At 43.7% G+C, this 22473-nt stretch overlaps 1 protein-coding gene and 2 long non-coding RNA genes across 4 annotated transcripts in view; 1 reads left to right on the top strand and 2 right to left on the bottom strand.

Annotated features, from left to right (window-relative positions):
• Positions 1-12276: 12276 nt before the first annotated feature.
• Positions 12277-14070, top strand: LOC118940513. The gene is made up of 2 exons (XR_005037111.1): positions 12277-13445; positions 13520-14070. It is a non-coding gene; the product is annotated as an uncharacterized LOC118940513 (long non-coding RNA).
• On the bottom strand, positions 13519-16182 carry LOC118940512. Its single transcript, XR_005037110.1, has 2 exons — positions 16055-16182; positions 13519-15229 (listed from the first exon to the last, which is right to left on the bottom strand). It is a non-coding gene; the product is annotated as an uncharacterized LOC118940512 (long non-coding RNA).
• Positions 16183-19751: 3569 nt separating this feature from the next.
• Positions 19752-22473, bottom strand: part of LOC110519238 (transcription cofactor vestigial-like protein 4) — a 96566-nt gene continuing 93844 nt past the window's right edge. For both annotated transcript variants that reach the window (XM_036950958.1, XM_036950957.1), the window contains one exon: positions 19752-21072. In XM_036950958.1, the coding sequence (XP_036806853.1) occupies positions 20822-21072 (251 nt within the window). In that variant the 3' untranslated portion in view covers positions 19752-20821. The remainder of the gene's footprint in view (positions 21073-22473) is intronic.

Below are 22473 nucleotides of genomic sequence, written 5' to 3'. Positions count from 1 at the left end.
TATACTGTAAGTCCAACCTTGAAATATAAATGGAAAAAACAAAGCCTGTAAACTATGTGTGTGTGACGTAGATCCACCTCTGAAAGCTGGAGAGAAATATGAAAGTTACAAACGTTTAGAGCTGCAATGCATTCTGATTTGATAATGAATGTTTTCTGCCATCCAGTGAACAGATTCCCTCTAACGGTAGGAGTGATACCTGGAGATACTTCACTAATGAAAGCCATGTTTGCTAACTCATAAAGCACTGTGGTAGCAGGCACTGACTAGGATCTCTCAGTGACTTAAACAAAATATTGATTTAACCAGGTAGGCCAGTTGAGAACAAGTTCTCATTTACAAGTGCAACCTGGCCAAGATAAAGCAAAGCAGTGCGACACAAACAACAATATATATATATATATATATATATATATATATATATATATATATATATATATATATATATATATATATATATGGAAACAGGATGCACCTGAGGTCAATTTCGATTCTCATAGCAAAGGGTCTGAATAGTTATTAAAATTAGGTGTTGTTTTTTTTGTTGTTTTTAACACATTAACATTATGCTTTGTCATCATTATGATTTATTGTGTGTAGCTTAATGAGGAAAAACAACAATTTAATACATTTTAAATTAAGGCTGTAACGTAACAAAATGTGGAAAAAGTCAAGGTGTCTGAATACTTTTAATTTTCCGACCAAACTCTGAGTCGTAGTGGGAGGAGCACAAACCACATCATCACGGGACTCCGAGTCGTAGTGGGAGGAGCACAAACCACATCATCACGGGACTCCGAGTCGTAGTGGGAGGAGCACAAACCACATCATCACGGGACTCCGAGTCGTAGTGGGAGGAGCACAAACCACATCATCACGGGACTCCGAGTCGTAGTGGGAGGAGCACAAACCACATCATCACGGGACTCCGAAGTTTCCTTCGAGATGATGGGTAGTACATAAACATCTCCCTCCTGTCATTTCCCCCTGCCATTCCCCCCTGCCATTCCCCCCCTGTCATTTCCCCCCTGCCATTCCCCCCTGCCATTCCCCCCCTGTCATTCCCCCCTGTCATTCCCCCCTGTCATTTCTCACATAATATTTATTTTTTTACAGACACTAAAGATCATGAATGGTTGGATGGAAACCTGGTTTGTGTCCGAATGAGATGTAGTAAAGTGCTTAATAAAAACAGATCTATTGAGATTAAATCTACACACGAGCTCTGTGCTCCAGTTGGTCCATTTCAAAGCTTTTCCGCTCGCCCTTTTGATGTTTATAAAGCAGCAACAGAGGAACAAGGAAGGGACTCTGTTAGGTCCCACTGGAGCTCTCTCTCTGTCTCTCTCTCTCTCTCTCTCTCACAGTCTCTCCCTCTCTCCCTCTCTCCCTCCCTCCCTCCCTTTTTCGTAGTCTCTTACCATTGTGTAGAGTCCCAGGGGTTTGGCGCACAATGAGACTATCTCTGAGGTAAAGGTTACTGTCGGTTATGGGATGCAGGACAATATCTAATTATGCCAAGACTGTTCTGGCTCAGTTAATGTGAAGCCGCCCCTCTCGGGTGGCAGCGTAGCCTAGTGGTTAGAGCGTTGGACTAGTATCCGGAAGGTTGCAGGATTGAATCCTTGAGCTTGACAAGGTAAAAATTTGTCGTTCTGCCCCCTGAAGAAGGCAGTTAACCCACCGTTCCGAGGCCGTCATAGAAAATAAAAATTAGTTCTTATTAACTGACTTGCCTAGTTAAATAAAGGTAAAATAACAAAAATGCTGTTGCAAAATAATGTTGTTTTTTTTGTACTTGTTAAAACCCAAAGTCTTATTTTACAGAGCCCATAACCAAAGTGATGTATCGACGGCACTACATAAAGAGAACGGTCACAACCGGAACATGGGCTGGCTGTTCTGTTCCTCAATAAAATGATTCACACATTCACGTTCAGGCATAGAAACACTAGAACAGGAAGATACCCTCAGGCCACTGCAACTTCTATACATACAGAGAACGGTCCTGGGCTGCAACAGGAGCACGGGCTGTTCTGTTACTAGAAAACATCTCCCATTTCAGATCTCTATTTAACCAGGCAAGTCAGTTAATAACGAATTCTTATTTACAACGACAGCCAGTGGGTTAACTGCCTTGTTCAGGGGCAGAATGACAGGCTACCTGCCGCCCCTACACTCTAACCACTAGGCTACCTGCCGCCTCTACACTCTAACCACTAGGCTACCTGCCGCCTCTACACTCTAACCACTAGGCTACCTACCGCCTCTACACTCTAACCACTAGGCTACCTACCCCCTCTACACTCTAACCACTAGGCTACCTACCGCCTCTACACTCTAACCACTAGGCTACCTGCAGCCTCTACACTCTAACCACTAGGCTACCTGCCTCTACACTCTAACCACTAGGCTACCTGCCGCCTCTACACTCTAACCACTAGGCTACCTGCCGCCTCTACACTCTAACCACTAGGCTAACTGCAGCCTCTACACTCTAACCACTAGGCTACCTGCCTCCTCTACACTCTAACCACTAGGCTACCTATCACCTCTACACTCTAACCACTAGGCTAACTGCCGCCTCTACATTCTAACCACTAGGCTACCTACCGCCTCTACACTCTAACCACTAGGCTTCCTGCCGCCTCTACACTCTAACCACTAGGCTACCTGCCGCCTCTACACTCTAACCACTAGGCTACCTGCAGCCTCTACACTCTAACCACCAGGCGGCCAGCCGCCTCTACACTCTAACCACTAGGCTACCTGCCGCCTCTATACTCTAACCACTAGGCTACTTGCCCCCTCTACACTCTAACCACTAGGCTACCTACCGCCTCTACACTCTAACCACTAGGCTACCTGCCTCTACACTCTAACCACTAGGCTACCTGCCTCTACACCTCTTCCTATAGCAAGCATCAAAACAGAATTAGAGTCCTATAGCAAGCATCAAAACATAATTAGAGTCCTATAGCAAGCATCAAAACAGAGGAGAGTCCTATAGCAAGCATCAAAACAGAATTAGAGTCCTATAGCAAGCATCAAAACAGAATTAGAGTCCTATAGCAAGCATCAAAACAGAGGAGAGTCCTATAGCAAGCATCAAAACATAATTAGAGTCCTATAGCAAGCATCAAAACAGAGGAGAGTCCTATAGCAAGCATCAACACAGAATTAGAGTCCTATAGCAAGCATCAAAACAGAATTAGAGTCCTATAGCAAGCATCAAAACAGAGGAGAGTCCTATAGCAAGCATCAAAACAGAATTCGAGTCCTATAGCAAGCATCAAAACAGAATTAGAGTCCTATAGCAAGCATCAAAACATAGAGTCCTATAGCAAGCATCAAAAAAGAGGAGAGTCCTATAGCAAGCATCAAAACATAATTAGAGTCCTATAGCAAGCATCAAAACAGAGGAGAGTCCTATAGCAAGCATCAAAACAGAATTAGAGTCCTATAGCAAGCATCAAAACAGAGGAGAGTCCTATAGCAAGCATCAAAACAGAATTTGAGTCCTATAGCAAGCATCAAAACAGAATTAGAGTCCTATAGCAAGCATCAAAACAGAGTCCTATAGCAAGCATCAAAACAGAGGAGAGTCCTATAGCAAGCATCAAAACAGAATTAGAGTCCTATAGCAAGCATCAAAACAGAGGAGAGTCCTATAGCAAGCATCAAAACAGAGGAGAGTCCTATAGCAAGCATCAAAACAGAATTAAAACCCTATAGCAAGCATCAAAACAGAGGAGAGTCCTATAGCAAGCATCAAAACAGAATTCGAGTCCTATAGCAAGCATCAAAACATAATTAGAGTCCTATAGCAAGCATCAAAACATAGAGTCCTATAGCAAGCATCAAAACAGAGGAGAGTCCTATAGCAAGCATCAAAACAGAATTAGAGTCCTATAGCAAGCATCAAAACAGAGGAGAGTCCTATAGCAAGCATCACAACAGAGGAGAGTCCTATAGCAAGCATCAAAACAGAATTAAAACCCTATAGCAAGCATCAAAACAGAGGAGAGTCCTATAGCAAGCATCAAAACAGAATTAGAGTTCTATATCAAGCATCAAAACAGAATTAGAGTCCTATAGCAAGCATCAAAACAGAATTAGAGTCCTATAGCAAGCATCAAAACAGAGGAGAGTCCTATAGCAAGCATCAAAACAGAATTAGAGTCCTATAGCAAGCATCAAAACAGAATTAGAGTCCTATAGCAAGCATCAAAACAGAATTAGAGTCCTATAGCAAGCATCAAAACAGAATTAGAGTTCTATATCAAGCATCAAAACAGAATTAGAGTCCTATAGCAAGCATCAAAACAGAATTAGAGTCCTATAGCAAGCATCAAAACAGAATTAAAACCCTATAGCAAGCATCAAAACAGAGGAGAAATCTACAGCAAGTAAAAGTGATAGGAGTTCCTCGTAGTTCAATTATCAGAACAGTGGCAGCCCTCCTGAGAGAATCATGTCCACATTTTACAAGCCCATCTCAATTATTTTATTCTGATGTTCTGGAGGCCGCTCTTTAAAAAGGCCCACTCCGTACGTAGGCTGTATTTAAAATAATAACGTGCATAATTACAGTTTCTCTCTGGCAGACTCCCTCTTGAAAAACAAGCCGTCATGCTAAAACCACAGTCAGGGATGAAAAGGGCTTTCTGTGTGGTTCTCAGACACACAGCCTCGAGTCTCTCCAGTGGTGCCTAACTTTAGTTACTAGACCTACCGCACTCGCCCACACACACACACACACACACACACACACACACACACACACACACACTTTTCCCGGTGGTGATATAGTGCCCTGAAATCACATTTCCATTTTCAGGTGTCTCCGTGTGTGTGTGTGTGTGTGTGTGTGTGTGTGTGTGTGTGTGTGTGTGTGTTACATTCCATACAGTGTTCTGAGGCATGTGAATTGCGTCTGAAGGAAGTGGGAATGTGAAGAATGCCAGAATGCTCCAGAGTTGTTTACTGGCAGTCCTATGGGAAGACCACGGCTGTGTGCCTCGGTGTCTGTCAAAGGCCTCTGTTAGTTCTTTGTACAGGGCTGTATAGACCTTGGCGATTACTGTGCGTCTCTTTGAAGTGGAAGCAAACCTGTCCTTCAACCTCTTCCTCTCTCTCTTCCTCCATATCAGCAGTTCATCTGATGTTTGTTTTTAATTGTCTCTAAATCTGGGACATGAGTGATGAGGAGGAGGATGACGGAATCATCAGAGTTCTAGAACAGAACACAGTCCCACAGGGATTCTACTGCGTTCCAACAAGCCATCTCTTCTAAGCTCTTCACTGTAGGTCTTCTGGTCAGAGAACAGTTAAGAATGGGAATTGGTTATTATTATTTAGAAAAACCCAGTTGGTGTTTGTAATGTATGCCACTGATAGGGTTTTAATAACGGATAACATTTATAAAGGTCAGATGGCGCCGTAGTGAATGGCAGCTCCGAACCAACTTTTATGAAACAGAATTTTATTTCATTTAACGAGGCAAGTCAGTTAAGAACAAATTTCGGATTTTACAATGACGACAATAACGACCTACCCCAGCCAAACTCTCCCCTAACCCGGACGACGCTGGGCGAATTCTGCGCCGCCCATTGGGAATCCCGATCACGGCCGGTTGTGATACAGCCCGGAATCGAACCAGGGTCTGTAGTGACGCCTCTAGCTCTGAGATGTAGTGCCTTAGACCGCTGCACCACAAGAGAGCCCACGTGAAGGTATCATCAGAAGGTTGCACCACAATCTTACCAGTGATGTAATTTTTATAGTGGCTAATAACATTTAAAATGCAACCCCCCTCCCCCCCCCCCCACCACTTAAAGTCAGTTCACTGCTGTAACAAGGAAAACTATACAGGAAACCCCCTTGGACTTGGACAAGCACATGCGAACAAAGTACTTGCAAGGGCAGACATCGCAGCTCATTAAGTTCTCTCTCAAAAGGACATGGTAGACTGGTACTGCAAGCACAAAACTACTATAAAACAGGGATCTGGATCCTGGAAGGGATTTGATCTGGATCCTGGAAGGGATTTGATCTGGATCCTGGAAGGGATTTGATCTGGATCCTGGAAGGGATTTGATCTGGATCCTGGAAGGGATTTGATCTGGATCCTGGAAGGGATTTGATCTGGATCCTGGAAGGGATTTGATCTAGATCCTAGAAGGGATTTGATCTGGATCCTGGAAGGGATTTGATCTGGATCCTAGAAGGGATTTGATCTGGATCCTAGAAGGGATTTGATCTGGATCCTAGAAGGGATTTGATCTGGATCCTGGAAGGGATTTGATCTGGATCCTAGAAGGGATTTGATCTGGATCCTAGAAGGGATTTGATCTGGATCCTAGAAGGGATTTGATCTGGATCCTGGAAGGGATTTGATCTGGATCCTAGAAGGGATTTGATCTGGATCCTAGAAGGGATTTGATCTGGATCCTAGAAGGGATTTGATCTGGATCCTAGAAGGGATTTGATCTGGATCCTAGAAGGGATTTGATCTGGATCCTGGAAGGGATTTGATCTGGATCCTGGAAGGGATTTGATCTGGATCCATGATCGATTGGCTCTGCTGTAATCAACCACTTAGCTACTAGCAAGTTAGCAAACCACATTACATAGCTGGAGATAACGATCTATGTGACACATTAAACTTAAACTAACTTACTTAACTTAAACTACTAACTTACTAACTTAAACTCTTTAAAATATTTAACTTAAAGTAATAAGGAGTGGTGTAACACACAAAGCTTTAGGCCTTCCTCAAAAATAAAATAAAATAAAAGTTATTGGTATTTTTGGGACGGTATTGCTCAAGGTATATTGCTCAAGCCTAATGATGACCATTGGAAATGATAAAATGAGTCTTTGTAGTCATACTTTTTTTGTTTCCCAGACTTATTTAAATTGTCCTGATATGAACCAGCTCACTGTACGTTGGCTCAATTGGCTCTTTTTCAGTTAACCTTTCAGATATGTTACAGGGAATGTATTGATTTTCAGATAGGTTACAGGGAATGTATAGATTTTCAGATAGGTTACAGGGAATGTATTGATTTTCAGATAGGTTACAAGGAATGTATTGATTTTCAGATATGTTACAGGGAATGTATTGATTTTCAGATAGGTTACAGGGAATGTATTGATTTCATCCTTTCAGATATGTTACAGGGAATGTATTGATTTCATCCTTTCAGATATGTTACAGGGAATGTATTGATTTTCAGATACGTTACAGGGAATGTATTGATTTTCAGATAGGTTACAAGGAATGTATTGATTTTCAGATACGTTACAGGGAATGTATTGATTTTCAGATAGGTTACAAGGAATGTATTGATTTTCAGATAGGTTACAGGGAATGTATTGATTTTCAGATAGGTTACAAGGAATGTATTGATTTTCAGATACGTTACAGGGAATGTATTGATTTTCAGATAGGTTACAAGGAATGTATTGATTTTCAGATACGTTACAGGGAATGTATTGATTTTCAGATAGGTTACAAGGAATGTATTGATTTTCAGATAGGTTACAGGGAATGTATTGATTTTCAGATAGGTTACAAGGAATGTATTGATTTTCAGATACGTTACAGGGAATGTATTGATTTTCAGATAGGTTACAGGGAATGTATTGATTTTCAGATAGGTTACAAGGAATGTATTGATTTTCAGATACGTTACAGGGAATGTATAGATTTTCAGATAGGTTACAGGGAATGTATAGATTTTCAGATAGGTTACAGGGAATGTATAGATTTTCAGATAGGTTACAGGGAATGTATTGATTTTCAGATAGGTTACAGGGAATGTATAGATTTTCAGATAGGTTACAAGGAATGTATTGATTTTCAGATATGTTACAGGGAATGTATTGATTTCATCCTTTCAGATATGTTACAGGGAATGTATTGATTTCATCCTTTCAGATATGTTACAGGGAATGTATTGATTTTCAGATATGTTACAGGGAATGTATTGATTTTCAGATACGTTACAGGGAATGTATTGATTTTCAGATACGTTACAGGGAATGTATTGATTTTCAGATAGGTTACAAGGAATGTATTGATTTTCAGATAGGTTACAGGGAATGTATTGATTTTCAGATAGGTTACAAGGAATGTATTGATTTTCAGATACGTTACAGGGAATGTATTGATTTTCAGATAGGTTACAAGGAATGTATTGATTATCAGATACGTTACAGGGAATGTATTGATTTCAGCCTTTCGGATATGTTACGGTCACATCTTCTCCTGCAGACCGTCGTAGGCCGGAATACTAACCATCGGTCCTGTGGTTCATCATTACGCGCACCTGGACTCATCATGACGCGCACCTGGACTCATCATGACGCGCACCTGGACACATCATTACGCACACCTGGACTCATCATTACGCGCACCTGGACTCATCATTACGCGCACCTGGACTCATCATTACGCGCACCTGGACTCATCATTACGCGCACCTGGACTCATCATTAAGCGCACCTGGACTCATCATTACGCGCACCTGGACTCATCATTACGCGCACCTGGACTCATCATTACGCACACCTGGACTCATCATTACGCACACCTGGACTCATCATTACGCACATCTGGCATTCATCATTACGCACACCTGGACTCATCATTACGCACACCTGGACTCATCATTACGCACACCTGGACTCCATTACCTTCATCATTTCCTCCTCTTTATATCTTACTCTCTTATATTTATTTATTTATTTTATTTCACCTTTATTTAACCAGGTAGGCAAGTTGAGAACAAGTTCTCATTTACAATTGCGACCTGGCCAAGATAAAGCAAAGCAGTTCGACACATACAACGACACAGAGTTACACATGGAGTAAAACAAACATATAGTCAATAATACAGTAGAAAAATAAGTCTATATACGATGTGAGCAAATGAGGTGAGATAAGGGAGGTAAAGGCAAAAAGGCCATGGTGGCAAAGTAAATACAATATAGCAAATAAAACACTGGAATGGTAGTTTTGCACTGGAAGAATGTGCAAAGTAGAGATAGAAATAATGGGGTGCAAAGGAGCAAAAATAAATAAATAAATAAATACAGTAGTGGGAGAGGTAGTTGTTTGGGCTAAATTATAGGTGGGCTATGTACAGATGCAGTAATCTGTGAGCTGCTCTGACAACTGGTGCTTATGTTCACTCATCAGTTGGTCTGTATTCTTGTGTACCGGTCTGTATTCTTGTGTACCGGTCTGTAGCCTAATGGAATTGTCTCGTTCTTGGTTTTGTTATTTTCATTAAAACGTTGCTTCCCGATTCACAGCTACATTATTACAGTTGCAGGGAATGTATTTGACCTGTACCTTGTACTGAGTGTACAAAACATTAAAACACATTCCTAATATTGAGTTGCACCCCCCTTTGCCCTCAGAAAAGCCTCAATTTTTCAAAGGACGGACTCTACAAGGTATCAAATGCTGGCCCATGTTAACTGTGTATTGGAGTCGTGTCAATTTGGCTGGATGTCCTTTGGGAGGCGGACCATTCTTGATACACACAGGAAACTGAAAAGCCCAACAGCGTTGCAGTTCTTGACACAAACCGGTGCACCTGGCACTCTGGTACTACCATACTTAAATATTTTGTCTTTGCCCAGTCACCCTCTGAATGTCACACATAGACAATCCACGTCTCAAGGCTTAAAAATCCTTCTTTAACCCGTCTCCTCCCCTTCAACTACACTGACTGAAGTGGATTTAACAAGTGACATCAATAAGGGATCATAGCTTTCACCTGGATTCACCTGTTCAGTCTATGTCATGGAAAGTGCAGGTGTTCTCCAAGCACACAGTGGTGTGCAGAACATCTCAGAACGCACAAAACAAAATATATTTTATATTTGAGATTCTTCAAAGTAGCCACCCTTGCCTTGATGACAGCTTTGCACACTCTTGGCATTCTCTCAACCAGCTTCACGAGGGAGTCACCTGGAATGCATTTCAATTAACAGGTGTGCCTTTTGAAAAATTAATTTGTGGAATTTCTTTCCTTCTTAATGCATTTGAGCCAATCAGTTGTGTTGTGACAAGGTAGGGGTGGTATACAGAAAATAGCCCTATTTGGTAAAAGACCAAGTCCATATTTTATCAAGAACAGCTCAAATAAGCAAAGAGAAATGAATGGTCCATCATTACTTTAAGACATGAAGGTCAGTCAATGCAGAACATTTCAATAACTTTGAAAGTTTCTTCAGGTGCAGTTGCAAAAATCATAAAACGCTATGATAAAACTGGCTCTCATGAGGACTGCCACAAGAAAGGAAGACCCAGAGTTACCGCAGAGGATAAGTTCATTAGAGTTAACAACCTCAGAAATTGTACACATAAAAAACACCCGTCTCAAAGTCAACAGTGACGAGGCGACTCTGGCCTTCTTGGCAGAGTTCCTCTGTCCAGTGTCTGTGTTCTTTTGCCCATCTTAACATTTTATTTTTATTGGCCAGTCTGAGATATGGCTTTTTCCTTACAACTCTGCCTAGAAGGCCAGCATCCCAGAGTCGCCTCCTCACTGTTGACGTTGAGACTGGTGTTTTGCGGGTACTATTTAATGAAGCTGCCAGTTGAGGACTTGGAGGCGCCTGTTTCTTATACTAGACACTCTACTATACTTGTCCTCTTGCTCAGTTGGGCCTCCCACTCCTCTTTCTATTCTGGTTAGAGACCGTTTGCGCTGTTCTGTGAAGGGAGTATTACACAGCGTTGTACGAGATCTTCAGTTTCTTGGCAATTTCTCGCATGGAATAGCCTTCATTCATTGGGCCTCTGTACGCCTATGTAGAAATTCCCTTAAAAATCTGCTGTTTCCAGCTAAAATAGTCATTTACAACATTAACAATGTCTACACTGTATTTCTGATCAATTTGATGTTATTTTAAATGGACAAAAAAAATGTGCTTTTCTTTCAAAAACAAGGACATTTCCAAACGTTTGAATGGTAGTGTATAATAATAAAACGAAATAAAACTCAGATAATAATAATAATAATAATAATAACGTAGAAAGAAGATAAATAAATTATTGATAATAACAGACTGAGACTTGCCGTTTAAGAGCACTTTATTGTTCATTGAGGCTACTTAAGTACAAAAAGTTTTTCAATTGGAGAAACAAGGCCACAAAATTAAGGTTTAATAAAGATTTTACAGTTTGGAGAGTACAATACATAGTACTACATAGTACTACAGTACTACTACATAGTACTAAGTTTTACAATGTTGATGCAGCTTGAAAGTTGTGTGTGTCAGTGGGACCCGATTCCCATAATGCATTACCTTTGTCAGGGAATACAGTTGAAGTCAGAAGTTAACATACACTTAGGTTGGAGTCATTCAAACTAATTTTTTAACCACTACACAAATGTATTGTTAACAAATGAGTTTTGGCAGGTTGGTTAGGACATCTAGTGTGTGCATGACACAAGTCATTTTTCCAACTATCTGTTTTAGATTATCTCACTTATAATTCACTGTATCACAATTCCAGTGGGTCAGAAGTTTACATTCACTAAGTTGACTGTGCCTTTAAACAGATTGGAAAATTCTAGAAAATGATGTCATGGCTTTAGAAGCTTCTGATAGGCTAATTGACATAATTTGAGTCAATTGGAGGTGTACATGTGGATGTATTTCAAGGCCTACCTTCAAACTCAGTGCCTCTTCGCTTGACATCATGGGAAAATCAAAAGAAATCAACCAAGACCTCAGAATGTGTTTTTACGTACTTTGGTGCGAAAAGTGCAAATCAATCCCAGAACAACAGCAAAGGACATTGTAAAGTTGCTGGAGGAAACAGGTACAAAAGTATCTATATCCACAGTAAAACGAGTCCTATATCGACATAACCTGAAAGGCCGCTCAGCAAGGAAGAAGCCACTGCTCCTAAACCGCCATAAAAAAGCCAGACTACGGTTTGCAACTGCACATGGGGACAAAGATGGTACTTTTTGGAGAAATGTCCTCTGGTCTGATGAAACAAAAATAGAACTGTTTGGCCATAATGACCATTGTTATGTTTGGAGGAAAAAGGGGGAGTCTTGCAAGCCGAAGAACACCATCCCAACCGTGAAGCACGGGGGTGGCAGCATCATGTTGTGGGGGTGCTTTGCTGCAGGAGGGACTGGTGCACTTCACAAAATAGATGGCATCATGAGGAAGGAAAATTATGTGGATATATTGAAGCAACATCTCAAGACATAAGACTTAACTGACCGTGGAATTTTTTACTAGGATTCAATTTCAGGAATTGTGGAAAAACTGAGTTTAAATATATTTGGCTAAGGTGTATGTAAACTTTTGACTTCAACGGTATATTCCCTGTATAGTGCACTACTTTTGAGAGAAGGGTGCTACTTAGGACACAGCTGTTGATTTGGAAGCACACAGCCAGTCTTCCTGTGATCTACCATTAAATAACATGACTAATACAGTAGTGTTCGGATCTCACAAACAAGATGGACGACAAAGATCTTTTGTTCCATTGTCTCAAAATAAAAAATCATCGTCCCGAATGACCCCCCCCCCTATTCCCTATTTAGTGCACTACTTTTGTCCTCTGGTAGTGTACTATAAAGGGAATAGACTGTCATTTGGGATATACCTTTTGTAGAGTGTCTGATGAGTAGCCTTGATTCAGCATTATACACATTATGCGTCATAATACACAAGTGGCTATCATCAACGCAGTGTTTATATTATTACTGTGTTCCTGCACTTTAACCTTTTAAAAGAACAACTCTAAAAACAAAAAAAAAGATCAACTTTTTCAAACATTTATTTCATACACAAACAAAAAAAAGGGGGAAAATTAAATAGCTACATGTCATTAAACAAATTGATCCTCAAAAAATACCTACAATTTTCTCTGTACAATCGTTACGCACAGCGTAATGATGGTCTCATAATTAACTATATATAAAAAAAGTTGTTTTTTTTATTAAGTGATTTTCCTACAGCGTGCAGGGCATTGTGTTGCCATAGCAGAACGAGTAAGAGCCTCCAAAAAAATGATAATTCCCAGGTCACCAGAAATGTGCGACCCTAGTGCTATGGTAGTGACACGTTTTTATAATGAAATGACCTCTTGACACTACGCCCCTTCCCTTTCTGTTCATGCACATTATAAATGACAATTATTTTAAAGGACATTATCAACGTTTTAGTTCTCTCATAACATTTACCGAAAGTACAAAGTGAAAATCAACCAGTCATCTTTGACTATACATTAGTTTTTGTTTAAATCTGAACTCAGATTAAAGTCAATAATAATAACATCAACTGACTAGCAGCTGGATCAGCTCTGAGATAATATGGTTTAGGTTCAGCTGGATCAGCTCTGAGAGAATATGGTTTAGGTTCAGCTGGATCAGCTCTGAGAGAATATGGTTTAGGTTCAGCTGGATCAGGCCTCTGAGATAATATGGTTTAGGTTCAGCTGGATCAGCTCTGAGAGAATATGGTTTAGGATCAGCTCTGAGAGAATATGGTTTAGGTTCAGCTGGATCCGGTCTCTGAGAGAATGTGGTTTAGGTTCAGCTGGATCCGGTCTCTGAGAGAATATGGTTTAGGTTCAACTGGATCCGGTCTCTGAGAGAATATGGTTTAGGTTCAGCTGGATCCGGTCTCTGAGAGAATATGGTTTAGGTTCAGCTGGATCCGGTCTCTGAGAGAATATGATTTAGGTTCAACTGGATCCGGTCTCTGAGAGAATGTGGTTTAGGTTCAGCTGGATCCGGTCTCTGAGAGAATGTGGTTTAGGTTCAGCTGGATCCGGTCTCTGAGAGAATATGGTTTAGGTTCAGCTGAATCCGGTCTCTGAGAGAATATGGTTTAGGTTCAGCTGGATCCGGTCTCTGAGAAAATATGGTTTAGGTTCAACTGGATCCGGTCTCTGAGAGAATGTGGTTTAGGTTCAGCTGGATCCGGGCTCTGAGAGAATATGGTTTAGGTTCAGCTGGATCCGGTCTCTGAGAGAATGTGGTTTAGGCTCCGTCCCTAATGACATCCCTAATCCTTATGCACTAATTGTGGCCAGACAAAGTGTGCCGCTTTACATTGGGAATAGGGTTTCATGTAGGACGTGTAGCCTTGGATGTAGTTACAGGAACTATAGATTTGACTTGGGATGATGGAATGTAAGGGCATATAGGAGCTGTATAGACAGTGCTTCATCAACCCTAGAGCTTTAACCATGTTCTGTCACCTTCACCACTAGATTTGCACATTACGGTTACATCCCCCAAAATTCTCAGGTGTTCTATCAATTCTGGTTGCTTGGAAGATTTGTGGATTTTCCAACCAGGATTTCCTGGAAAAATCAAGGAATTTTCAGGGAAAGTTTCCGCAATGTTGCAACACTAAATCACCACCTTTCTGTTACTAAGTTAGTAGCTATACTAATACTGATACGAATGCAACGCCTGTCCTAGGTTCCCTATAGGAAGGAATGTCTGCTGCCTTGGTACAGGAGTTAGTAAAACAAGTTTGTTTCACAAGCTGCAGCTGCCTATCTACCCAGTGAGCAAAATAGTTTGAAATACTTATTTTCAACATCTTGTGCTCATAAGATGCATACCGCTACACACCCACAGTTGTTCATCAGAGAAGTAGAAACAACGACGACATGGAAAACACGAAATGAAGAAAAAAAAAGGTTATCATAAAAGGTCGACTCTGGGTCGATCTCGCCGGCTGGTTTGTTGCGTTAATGCTATTTTCAGTCATGCCAAAACCCAAAAAAACGCAGTAGCATCCAGGGATTATCAATAACGCTATAGAACGATTACGTTAACGTTGCGGAAAACATATTATTGTTATAGATTAGAATCCAAACTGATCATATAGAAGAGTACAGAAGGCCTGTCCGGAGGCTGTCCTCTGTGTCGCTAGCTGGTTGCTACCAGAGAGAACTGAAGAATACTACATTTTAACATGGATTTTACTGAAGAACACTACATATTAACATGGAGTCTAACTGGACCAGCAGTAAATGCAGCTACAACGGTTGTTGTTATTGCAGAAAACAAATATATAAAACAAAAACAATGTAACTTGTAATAAGATTGAAATGTCTAATAAACATGAATAGATACCAGCTATTTAAAAACAAAATATGCACCTTATTCTGTAAGCACTACTTTTACTTGACCAATCAAACCAGAGAGACTTAATCTACCTACTACACCACAGTGCTGCAGAGAGAGGAGATTTAATCTACCTACCACACCACAGTGCCACAGAGAGAGACATAATCTACCTACCACACCACAGTGCCACAGAGAGAGATATAATCTACCTACCACACCACAGTGCCACAGAGAGAGACATAATCTACCTACCACACCACAGTGCTGCAGAGAGAGACATAATCTACCTACCACACCACAGTGCTGCAGAGAGGAGATATAATCTACCTACCACACCACAGTGCTGCAGAGAGAGACATAATCTACCTACCACACCACAGTGCTGCAGAGAGAGATATAATCTACCTACCACACCACAGTGCTGCAGAGAGAGACATAATCTACCTACCACACCACAGTGCTGCAGAGAGAGGAGATATAATCTACCTACCACACCACAGTGCTGCAGAGAGAGACATAATCTACCTACCACACCACAGTGCTGCAGAGAGAGATATAATCTACCTACCACACCACAGTGCTGCAGAGAGAGACATAATCTACCTACCACACCACAGTGCTGCAGAGAGAGATATAATCTACCTACCACACCACAGTGCCACAGAGAGAGACATAATCTACCTACCACACCACAGTGCTGCAGAGAGGAGATATCATCTACCTACCACACCACAGTGCTGCAGAGAGAGACATAATCTACCTACCACACCACAGTGCTGCAGAGAGACATAATCTACCTACCACACCACAGTGCTGCAGAGAGAGACATAATCTACCTACCACACCACAGTGCTGCAGAGAGAGACATAATCTACCTACCACACCACAGTGCTGCAGAGAGAGATATAATCTACCTACTACACCACAGTGCTGCAGAGAGAGACATAATCTACCTACCACACCACAGTGCTACAGAGAGAGACATAATCTACCTACCACACCACAGTGCCACAGAGAGAGACATAATCTACCTACCACACCACAGTGCCGCAGAGAGAGACATAATCTACCTACCACACCACAGTGCCGCAGAGAGAGACATAATCTACCTACCACACCACAGTGCCGCAGAGAGAGATATAATCTACCTACCACACCACAGTGTCGCAGAGAGAGATATAATCTACCTACCACACCACAGTGCCGGAGAGAGAGACATAATCTACCTACCACACCACAGTGCCACAGAGAGGAGATATCATCTACCTACCACACCACAGTGCCACAGAGAGAGACATAATCTACCTACCACACCACAGTGCCGCAGAGAGAGATATAATCTACCTACCACACCACAGTGCCGGAGAGAGAGACATAATCTACCTACCACACCACAGTGCTGCAGAGAGAGACATAATCTACCTACCACACCACAGTGCTGCAGAGAGATATAATCTACCTACCACACCACAGTGCCGCAGAGAGAGACATAATCTACCTACCACACCACAGTGCCACAGAGAGAGACATAATCTACCTACCACACCACAGTGCCGCAGAGAGAGATATAATCTACCTACCACACCACAGTGCCACAGAGACATAATCTACCTACCACACCACAGTGCCACAGAGAGAGACATAATCTACCTACCACACCACAGTGCCGGAGAGAGAGACATAATCTACCTACCACACCACAGTGCCGCAGAGAGAGACATAATCTACCTACCACACCACAGTGCTGCAGAGAGAGACATAATCTACCTACCACACCACAGTGCCACAGAGAGAGACATAATCTACCTACCACACCACAGTGCTGCAGAGAGAGACATAATCTACCTACCACACCACAGTGCTGCAGAGAGACATAATCTACCTACCACACCACAGTGCTGCAGAGAGACATAATCTACCTACCACACCACAGTGCTGCAGAGAGACATAATCTACCTACCACACCACAGTGCTGCAGAGAGAGACATAATCTACCTACCACACCACAGTGCTGCAGAGAGGAGATATAATCTACCTACCACACCACAGTGCTGCAGAGAGAGGAGATATAATCTACCTACCACACCACAGTGCTGCAGAGAGGAGATATAATCTACCTACCACACCACAGTGCCGAGAGAGAGGAGATATAATCTACCTACCAACCCACAGTGCTGCAGAGAGAGACATAATCTACCTACCACACCACAGTGCTGCAGAGAGAGGAGATATAATCTACCTACCACACCACAGTGCTGCAGAGAGAGACATAATCTACCTACCACACCACAGTGCCACAGAGAGAGACATAATCTACCTACCACACCACAGTGCCACAGAGAGAGATATAATCTACCTACCACACCACAGTGCCACAGAGAGAGACATAATCTACCTACCACACCACAGTGCTGCAGAGAGAGACATAATCTACCTACCACACCACAGTGCTGCAGAGAGGAGATATAATCTACCTACCACACCACAGTGCTGCAGAGAGAGACATAATCTACCTACCACACCACAGTGCTGCAGAGAGAGATATAATCTACCTACCACACCACAGTGCTGCAGAGAGAGACATAATCTACCTACCACACCACAGTGCTGCAGAGAGAGGAGATATAATCTACCTACCACACCACAGTGCTGCAGAGAGAGACATAATCTACCTACCACACCACAGTGCTGCAGAGAGAGATATAATCTACCTACCACACCACAGTGCTGCAGAGAGAGACATAATCTACCTACCACACCACAGTGCTGCAGAGAGAGATATAATCTACCTACCACACCACAGTGCCACAGAGAGAGACATAATCTACCTACCACACCACAGTGCTGCAGAGAGGAGATATCATCTACCTACCACACCACAGTGCTGCAGAGAGAGACATAATCTACCTACCACACCACAGTGCTGCAGAGAGACATAATCTACCTACCACACCACAGTGCTGCAGAGAGAGACATAATCTACCTACCACACCACAGTGCTGCAGAGAGAGACATAATCTACCTACCACACCACAGTGCTGCAGAGAGAGATATAATCTACCTACTACACCACAGTGCTGCAGAGAGAGACATAATCTACCTACCACACCACAGTGCCGCAGAGAGAGACATAATCTACCTACCACACCACAGTGCCACAGAGAGGAGATATCATCTACCTACCACACCACAGTGCTGCAGAGAGAGACATAATCTACCTACCACACCACAGTGCCACAGAGAGGAGACATAATCTACCTACCACACCACAGTGCTGCAGAGAGGAGACATAATCTACCTACAACACCACAGTGCTGCAGAGAGGAGATATAATCTACCTACCACACCACAGTGCTACAGAGAGAGACATAATCTACCTACCACACCACAGTGCCACAGAGAGAGACATAATCTACCTACCACACCACAGTGCCGCAGAGAGAGACATAATCTACCTACCACACCACAGTGCCGCAGAGAGAGACATAATCTACCTACCACACCACAGTGCCGCAGAGAGAGATATAATCTACCTACCACACCACAGTGTCGCAGAGAGAGATATAATCTACCTACCACACCACAGTGCCGGAGAGAGAGACATAATCTACCTACCACACCACAGTGCCACAGAGAGGAGATATCATCTACCTACCACACCACAGTGCCACAGAGAGAGACATAATCTACCTACCACACCACAGTGCCGCAGAGAGAGATATAATCTACCTACCACACCACAGTGCCGGAGAGAGAGACATAATCTACCTACCACACCACAGTGCTGCAGAGAGAGACATAATCTACCTACCACACCACAGTGCTGCAGAGAGATATAATCTACCTACCACACCACAGTGCCGCAGAGAGAGACATAATCTACCTACCACACCACAGTGCCACAGAGAGAGACATAATCTACCTACCACACCACAGTGCCGCAGAGAGAGATATAATCTACCTACCACACCACAGTGCCACAGAGACATAATCTACCTACCACACCACAGTGCCACAGAGAGAGACATAATCTACCTACCACACCACAGTGCCGGAGAGAGAGACATAATCTACCTACCACACCACAGTGCCGCAGAGAGAGACATAATCTACCTACCACACCACAGTGCTGCAGAGAGAGACATAATCTACCTACCACACCACAGTGCCACAGAGAGAGACATAATCTACCTACCACACCACAGTGCTGCAGAGAGAGACATAATCTACCTACCACACCACAGTGCTGCAGAGAGACATAATCTACCTACCACACCACAGTGCTGCAGAGAGACATAATCTACCTACCACACCACAGTGCTGCAGAGAGACATAATCTACCTACCACACCACAGTGCTGCAGAGAGAGACATAATCTACCTACCACACCACAGTGCTGCAGAGAGGAGATATAATCTACCTACCACACCACAGTGCTGCAGAGAGAGGAGATATAATCTACCTACCACACCACAGTGCTGCAGAGAGGAGATATAATCTACCTACCACACCACAGTGCCGGAGAGAGAGGAGATATAATCTACCTACCAACCCACAGTGCTGCAGAGAGAGACATAATCTACCTACCACACCACAGTGCTGCAGAGAGAGGAGATATAATCTACCTACCACACCACAGTGCTGCAGAGAGAGACATAATCTACCTACCACACCACAGTGCTGCAGAGAGAGACATAATCTACCTACCACACCACAGTGCTGCAGAGAGAGACATAATCTACCTGCCACACCACAGTGTCGCAGAGAGAGATATAATCTACCCACCACACCACAGTGTCGCAGAGAGAGAGAGAGAGACAGAAGAGCTATAAGGGGGGTAGGGGAGAGGAAAGGGGGAGATTAAAGTAGGGGAGAGGAAAGTAGGGGTGGAGGGGTGAGGGAGAAAACTATACTTTACAGAACAGAGAGAAAGAAGGATGGGGAAATAAAATGTATTTTCTTTCTTTTAAAAAGAGGTAACAGATTTGCATCAGAGTTCTCTTTGGTAACGAAGGCATGTGGTTGGTTGGGATGCGTCTCCATTTTGAATCCATACATCTCATTGTACACAGAAACAAACCGTTTCCCACTCAGCTTTTCTTTTAAAAATCTCAGGCGTCCAATAACACAAGCAGAAAGAAGTACGCAAAACCTACTTCAACATAAAAAGTAAATTCAAAACTAAATAAAAGGACAAAAGTCAAAACGTAGAGAAAAGAAAATGCTTCCCTTACTCCATGGTTATATACATGGCTATATCCCTAGCTACAGGCACAGCTCTCTACGGGGTTACATCATGCAGGGTAGTCTTACACCAGGGAACAAGGCCGACCCTCTTCCTGGGAAGGAGAGACATTGGACGCGCAGGGTTTTCCTCCAGCCTTGCTCTGAAACACACCTGGGTCGTATTTGTTAGTGCACACTATAACTAAATATTTTGCAACACAAAATTAAAACTTAAAAAGTTTGGTGACCTCATGAATATGACTGATTCTTCTACATCAGCTGTTCATCGGGACCTTGATTAGATGAATAAGGTGTTAGTTACAACAGGGCTGGAGCTAAATGAATACACCCTGCCTAGCCAGTAAATCTCCAGCAGGGCGGTTTAACCTGTGGTGTTACAGTGAATAAGGGATGGGGCAGGGGGGCGGGTTTTAGCTGGCTCTAAGCCCCTCCCATCAGGACACAATGGATGGAGAGTGGCTGTGGTTGACCATGTGACTGTTGGGGGAGGAGTCAGGGGAGGAGGAGGAGGAGCTTCCTTTGGCTTTGATCTGCAGCCAGGTTTCTCCTAAGGCCTTGGTGAAATGGTCGTCCACAGAGCCGGTGATGGACACAGAGTTAGTGACGGGTTCCGGCTGCTTGTAGTTCCTCCCCAGGCTGCGACGGAAATGCTCCTCGATCACCGGGTCAACACACGCAGAGTTGGCTGGAAGAGAAGAGGAGAGGACAGGGCTATAACTCTAACATCTAGACAGGCGGGGCTCTAACCCCAGACAGGCGGGGCTCTAACATCCAGACAGGCGGGGCTCTAACCCCAGACAGGCGGGGCTCTAACATCTAGACAGGCGGGGCTCTAATATCCAGACAGGCCGGGCTCTAACATCTAGACAGGCGGGGCTCTAACATCTAGACAGGCGGGGCTCTAACATCCAGACAGGTGGGGCTCTAACATCTAGACAGGCGGGGCTCTAACATCCAGACAGGTGGGGCTCTAACATCTAGACAGGTTGGGCTCTAACATCTAGACAGGCGGGGCTCTAACATCTAGACAGGTTGGGCTCTAACATCTAGACAGGCGGGGCTCTAACATCCAGACAGGTGGGGCTCTAACATCTAGACAGGCGGGGCTCTAACATCCAGACAGGTGGGGCTCTAACATCCAGACAGGTGGGGCTCTAACATCCAGACAGGCGGGGCTCTAACATCTAGACAGGTTGGGATCTAACCCCAGACAGGCGGGGCTCTAACATCTAGACAGGCGGGGCTCTAATATCCAGACAGGCCGGGCTCTAACATCTAGACAGGCGGGGCTCTAACATCTAGACAGGCGGGGCTCTAACATCCAGACAGGTGGGGCTCTAACATCTAGACAGGCGGGGCTCTAACATCCAGACAGGTGGGGCTCTAACATCCAGACAGGCGGGGCTCTAACATCCAGACAGGCGGGGCTCTAACATCCAGACAGGCGGGGCTCTAACATCCAGACAGGCGGGGCTCTAACATCTTGACAGGCGGGGCTCTAACATCTAGACAGGCGGGGCTCTAACATCCAGACAGGCGGGGCTCTAACATCCAGACAGGCAGGGCTCTAACCCCAGACAGGCAGGGCTCTAACATCTAGACAGGCGGGGCTCTAACATCCAGACAGGCGGGGCTCTAACATCCAGACAGGCAGGGCTCTAACCCCAGACAGGCGGGGCTCTAACATCTTGACAGGCGGGGCTCTAACATCCAGACAGGCGGGGCTCTAACCCCAGACAGGCGGGGCTCTAACCCCAGACAGGCGGGGCTCTAACATCTAGACAGGCGGGGCTCTAACATCTAGACAGGCGGGGCTCTAACATCCAGACAGGCGGGGCTCTAACATCCAGACAGGCGGGGCTCTAACATCTAGACAGGCGGGGCTCTAACATCCAGACAGGCGGGGCTCTAACATCTAGACAGGCGGGGCTCTTAACATCCAGACAGGCGGGGCTCTAACATCCAGACAGGCGGGGCTCTAACATCTATACAGGCGGGGCTCTAACATCCAGACAGCCTGGGCTCTAACATCTAGACAGGTTGGGCTCTAACCCCAGACAGGCGGGGCTCTAATATCCAGACAGGC

Source organism: Oncorhynchus mykiss, chromosome 17 (assembly GCF_013265735.2).
Source record: "Oncorhynchus mykiss isolate Arlee chromosome 17, USDA_OmykA_1.1, whole genome shotgun sequence".
In the NCBI taxonomy this organism is placed as follows: Eukaryota; Metazoa; Chordata; class Actinopteri; order Salmoniformes; family Salmonidae; genus Oncorhynchus; species Oncorhynchus mykiss.
This window is presented reverse-complemented; position numbering and strand designations above follow the sequence as displayed.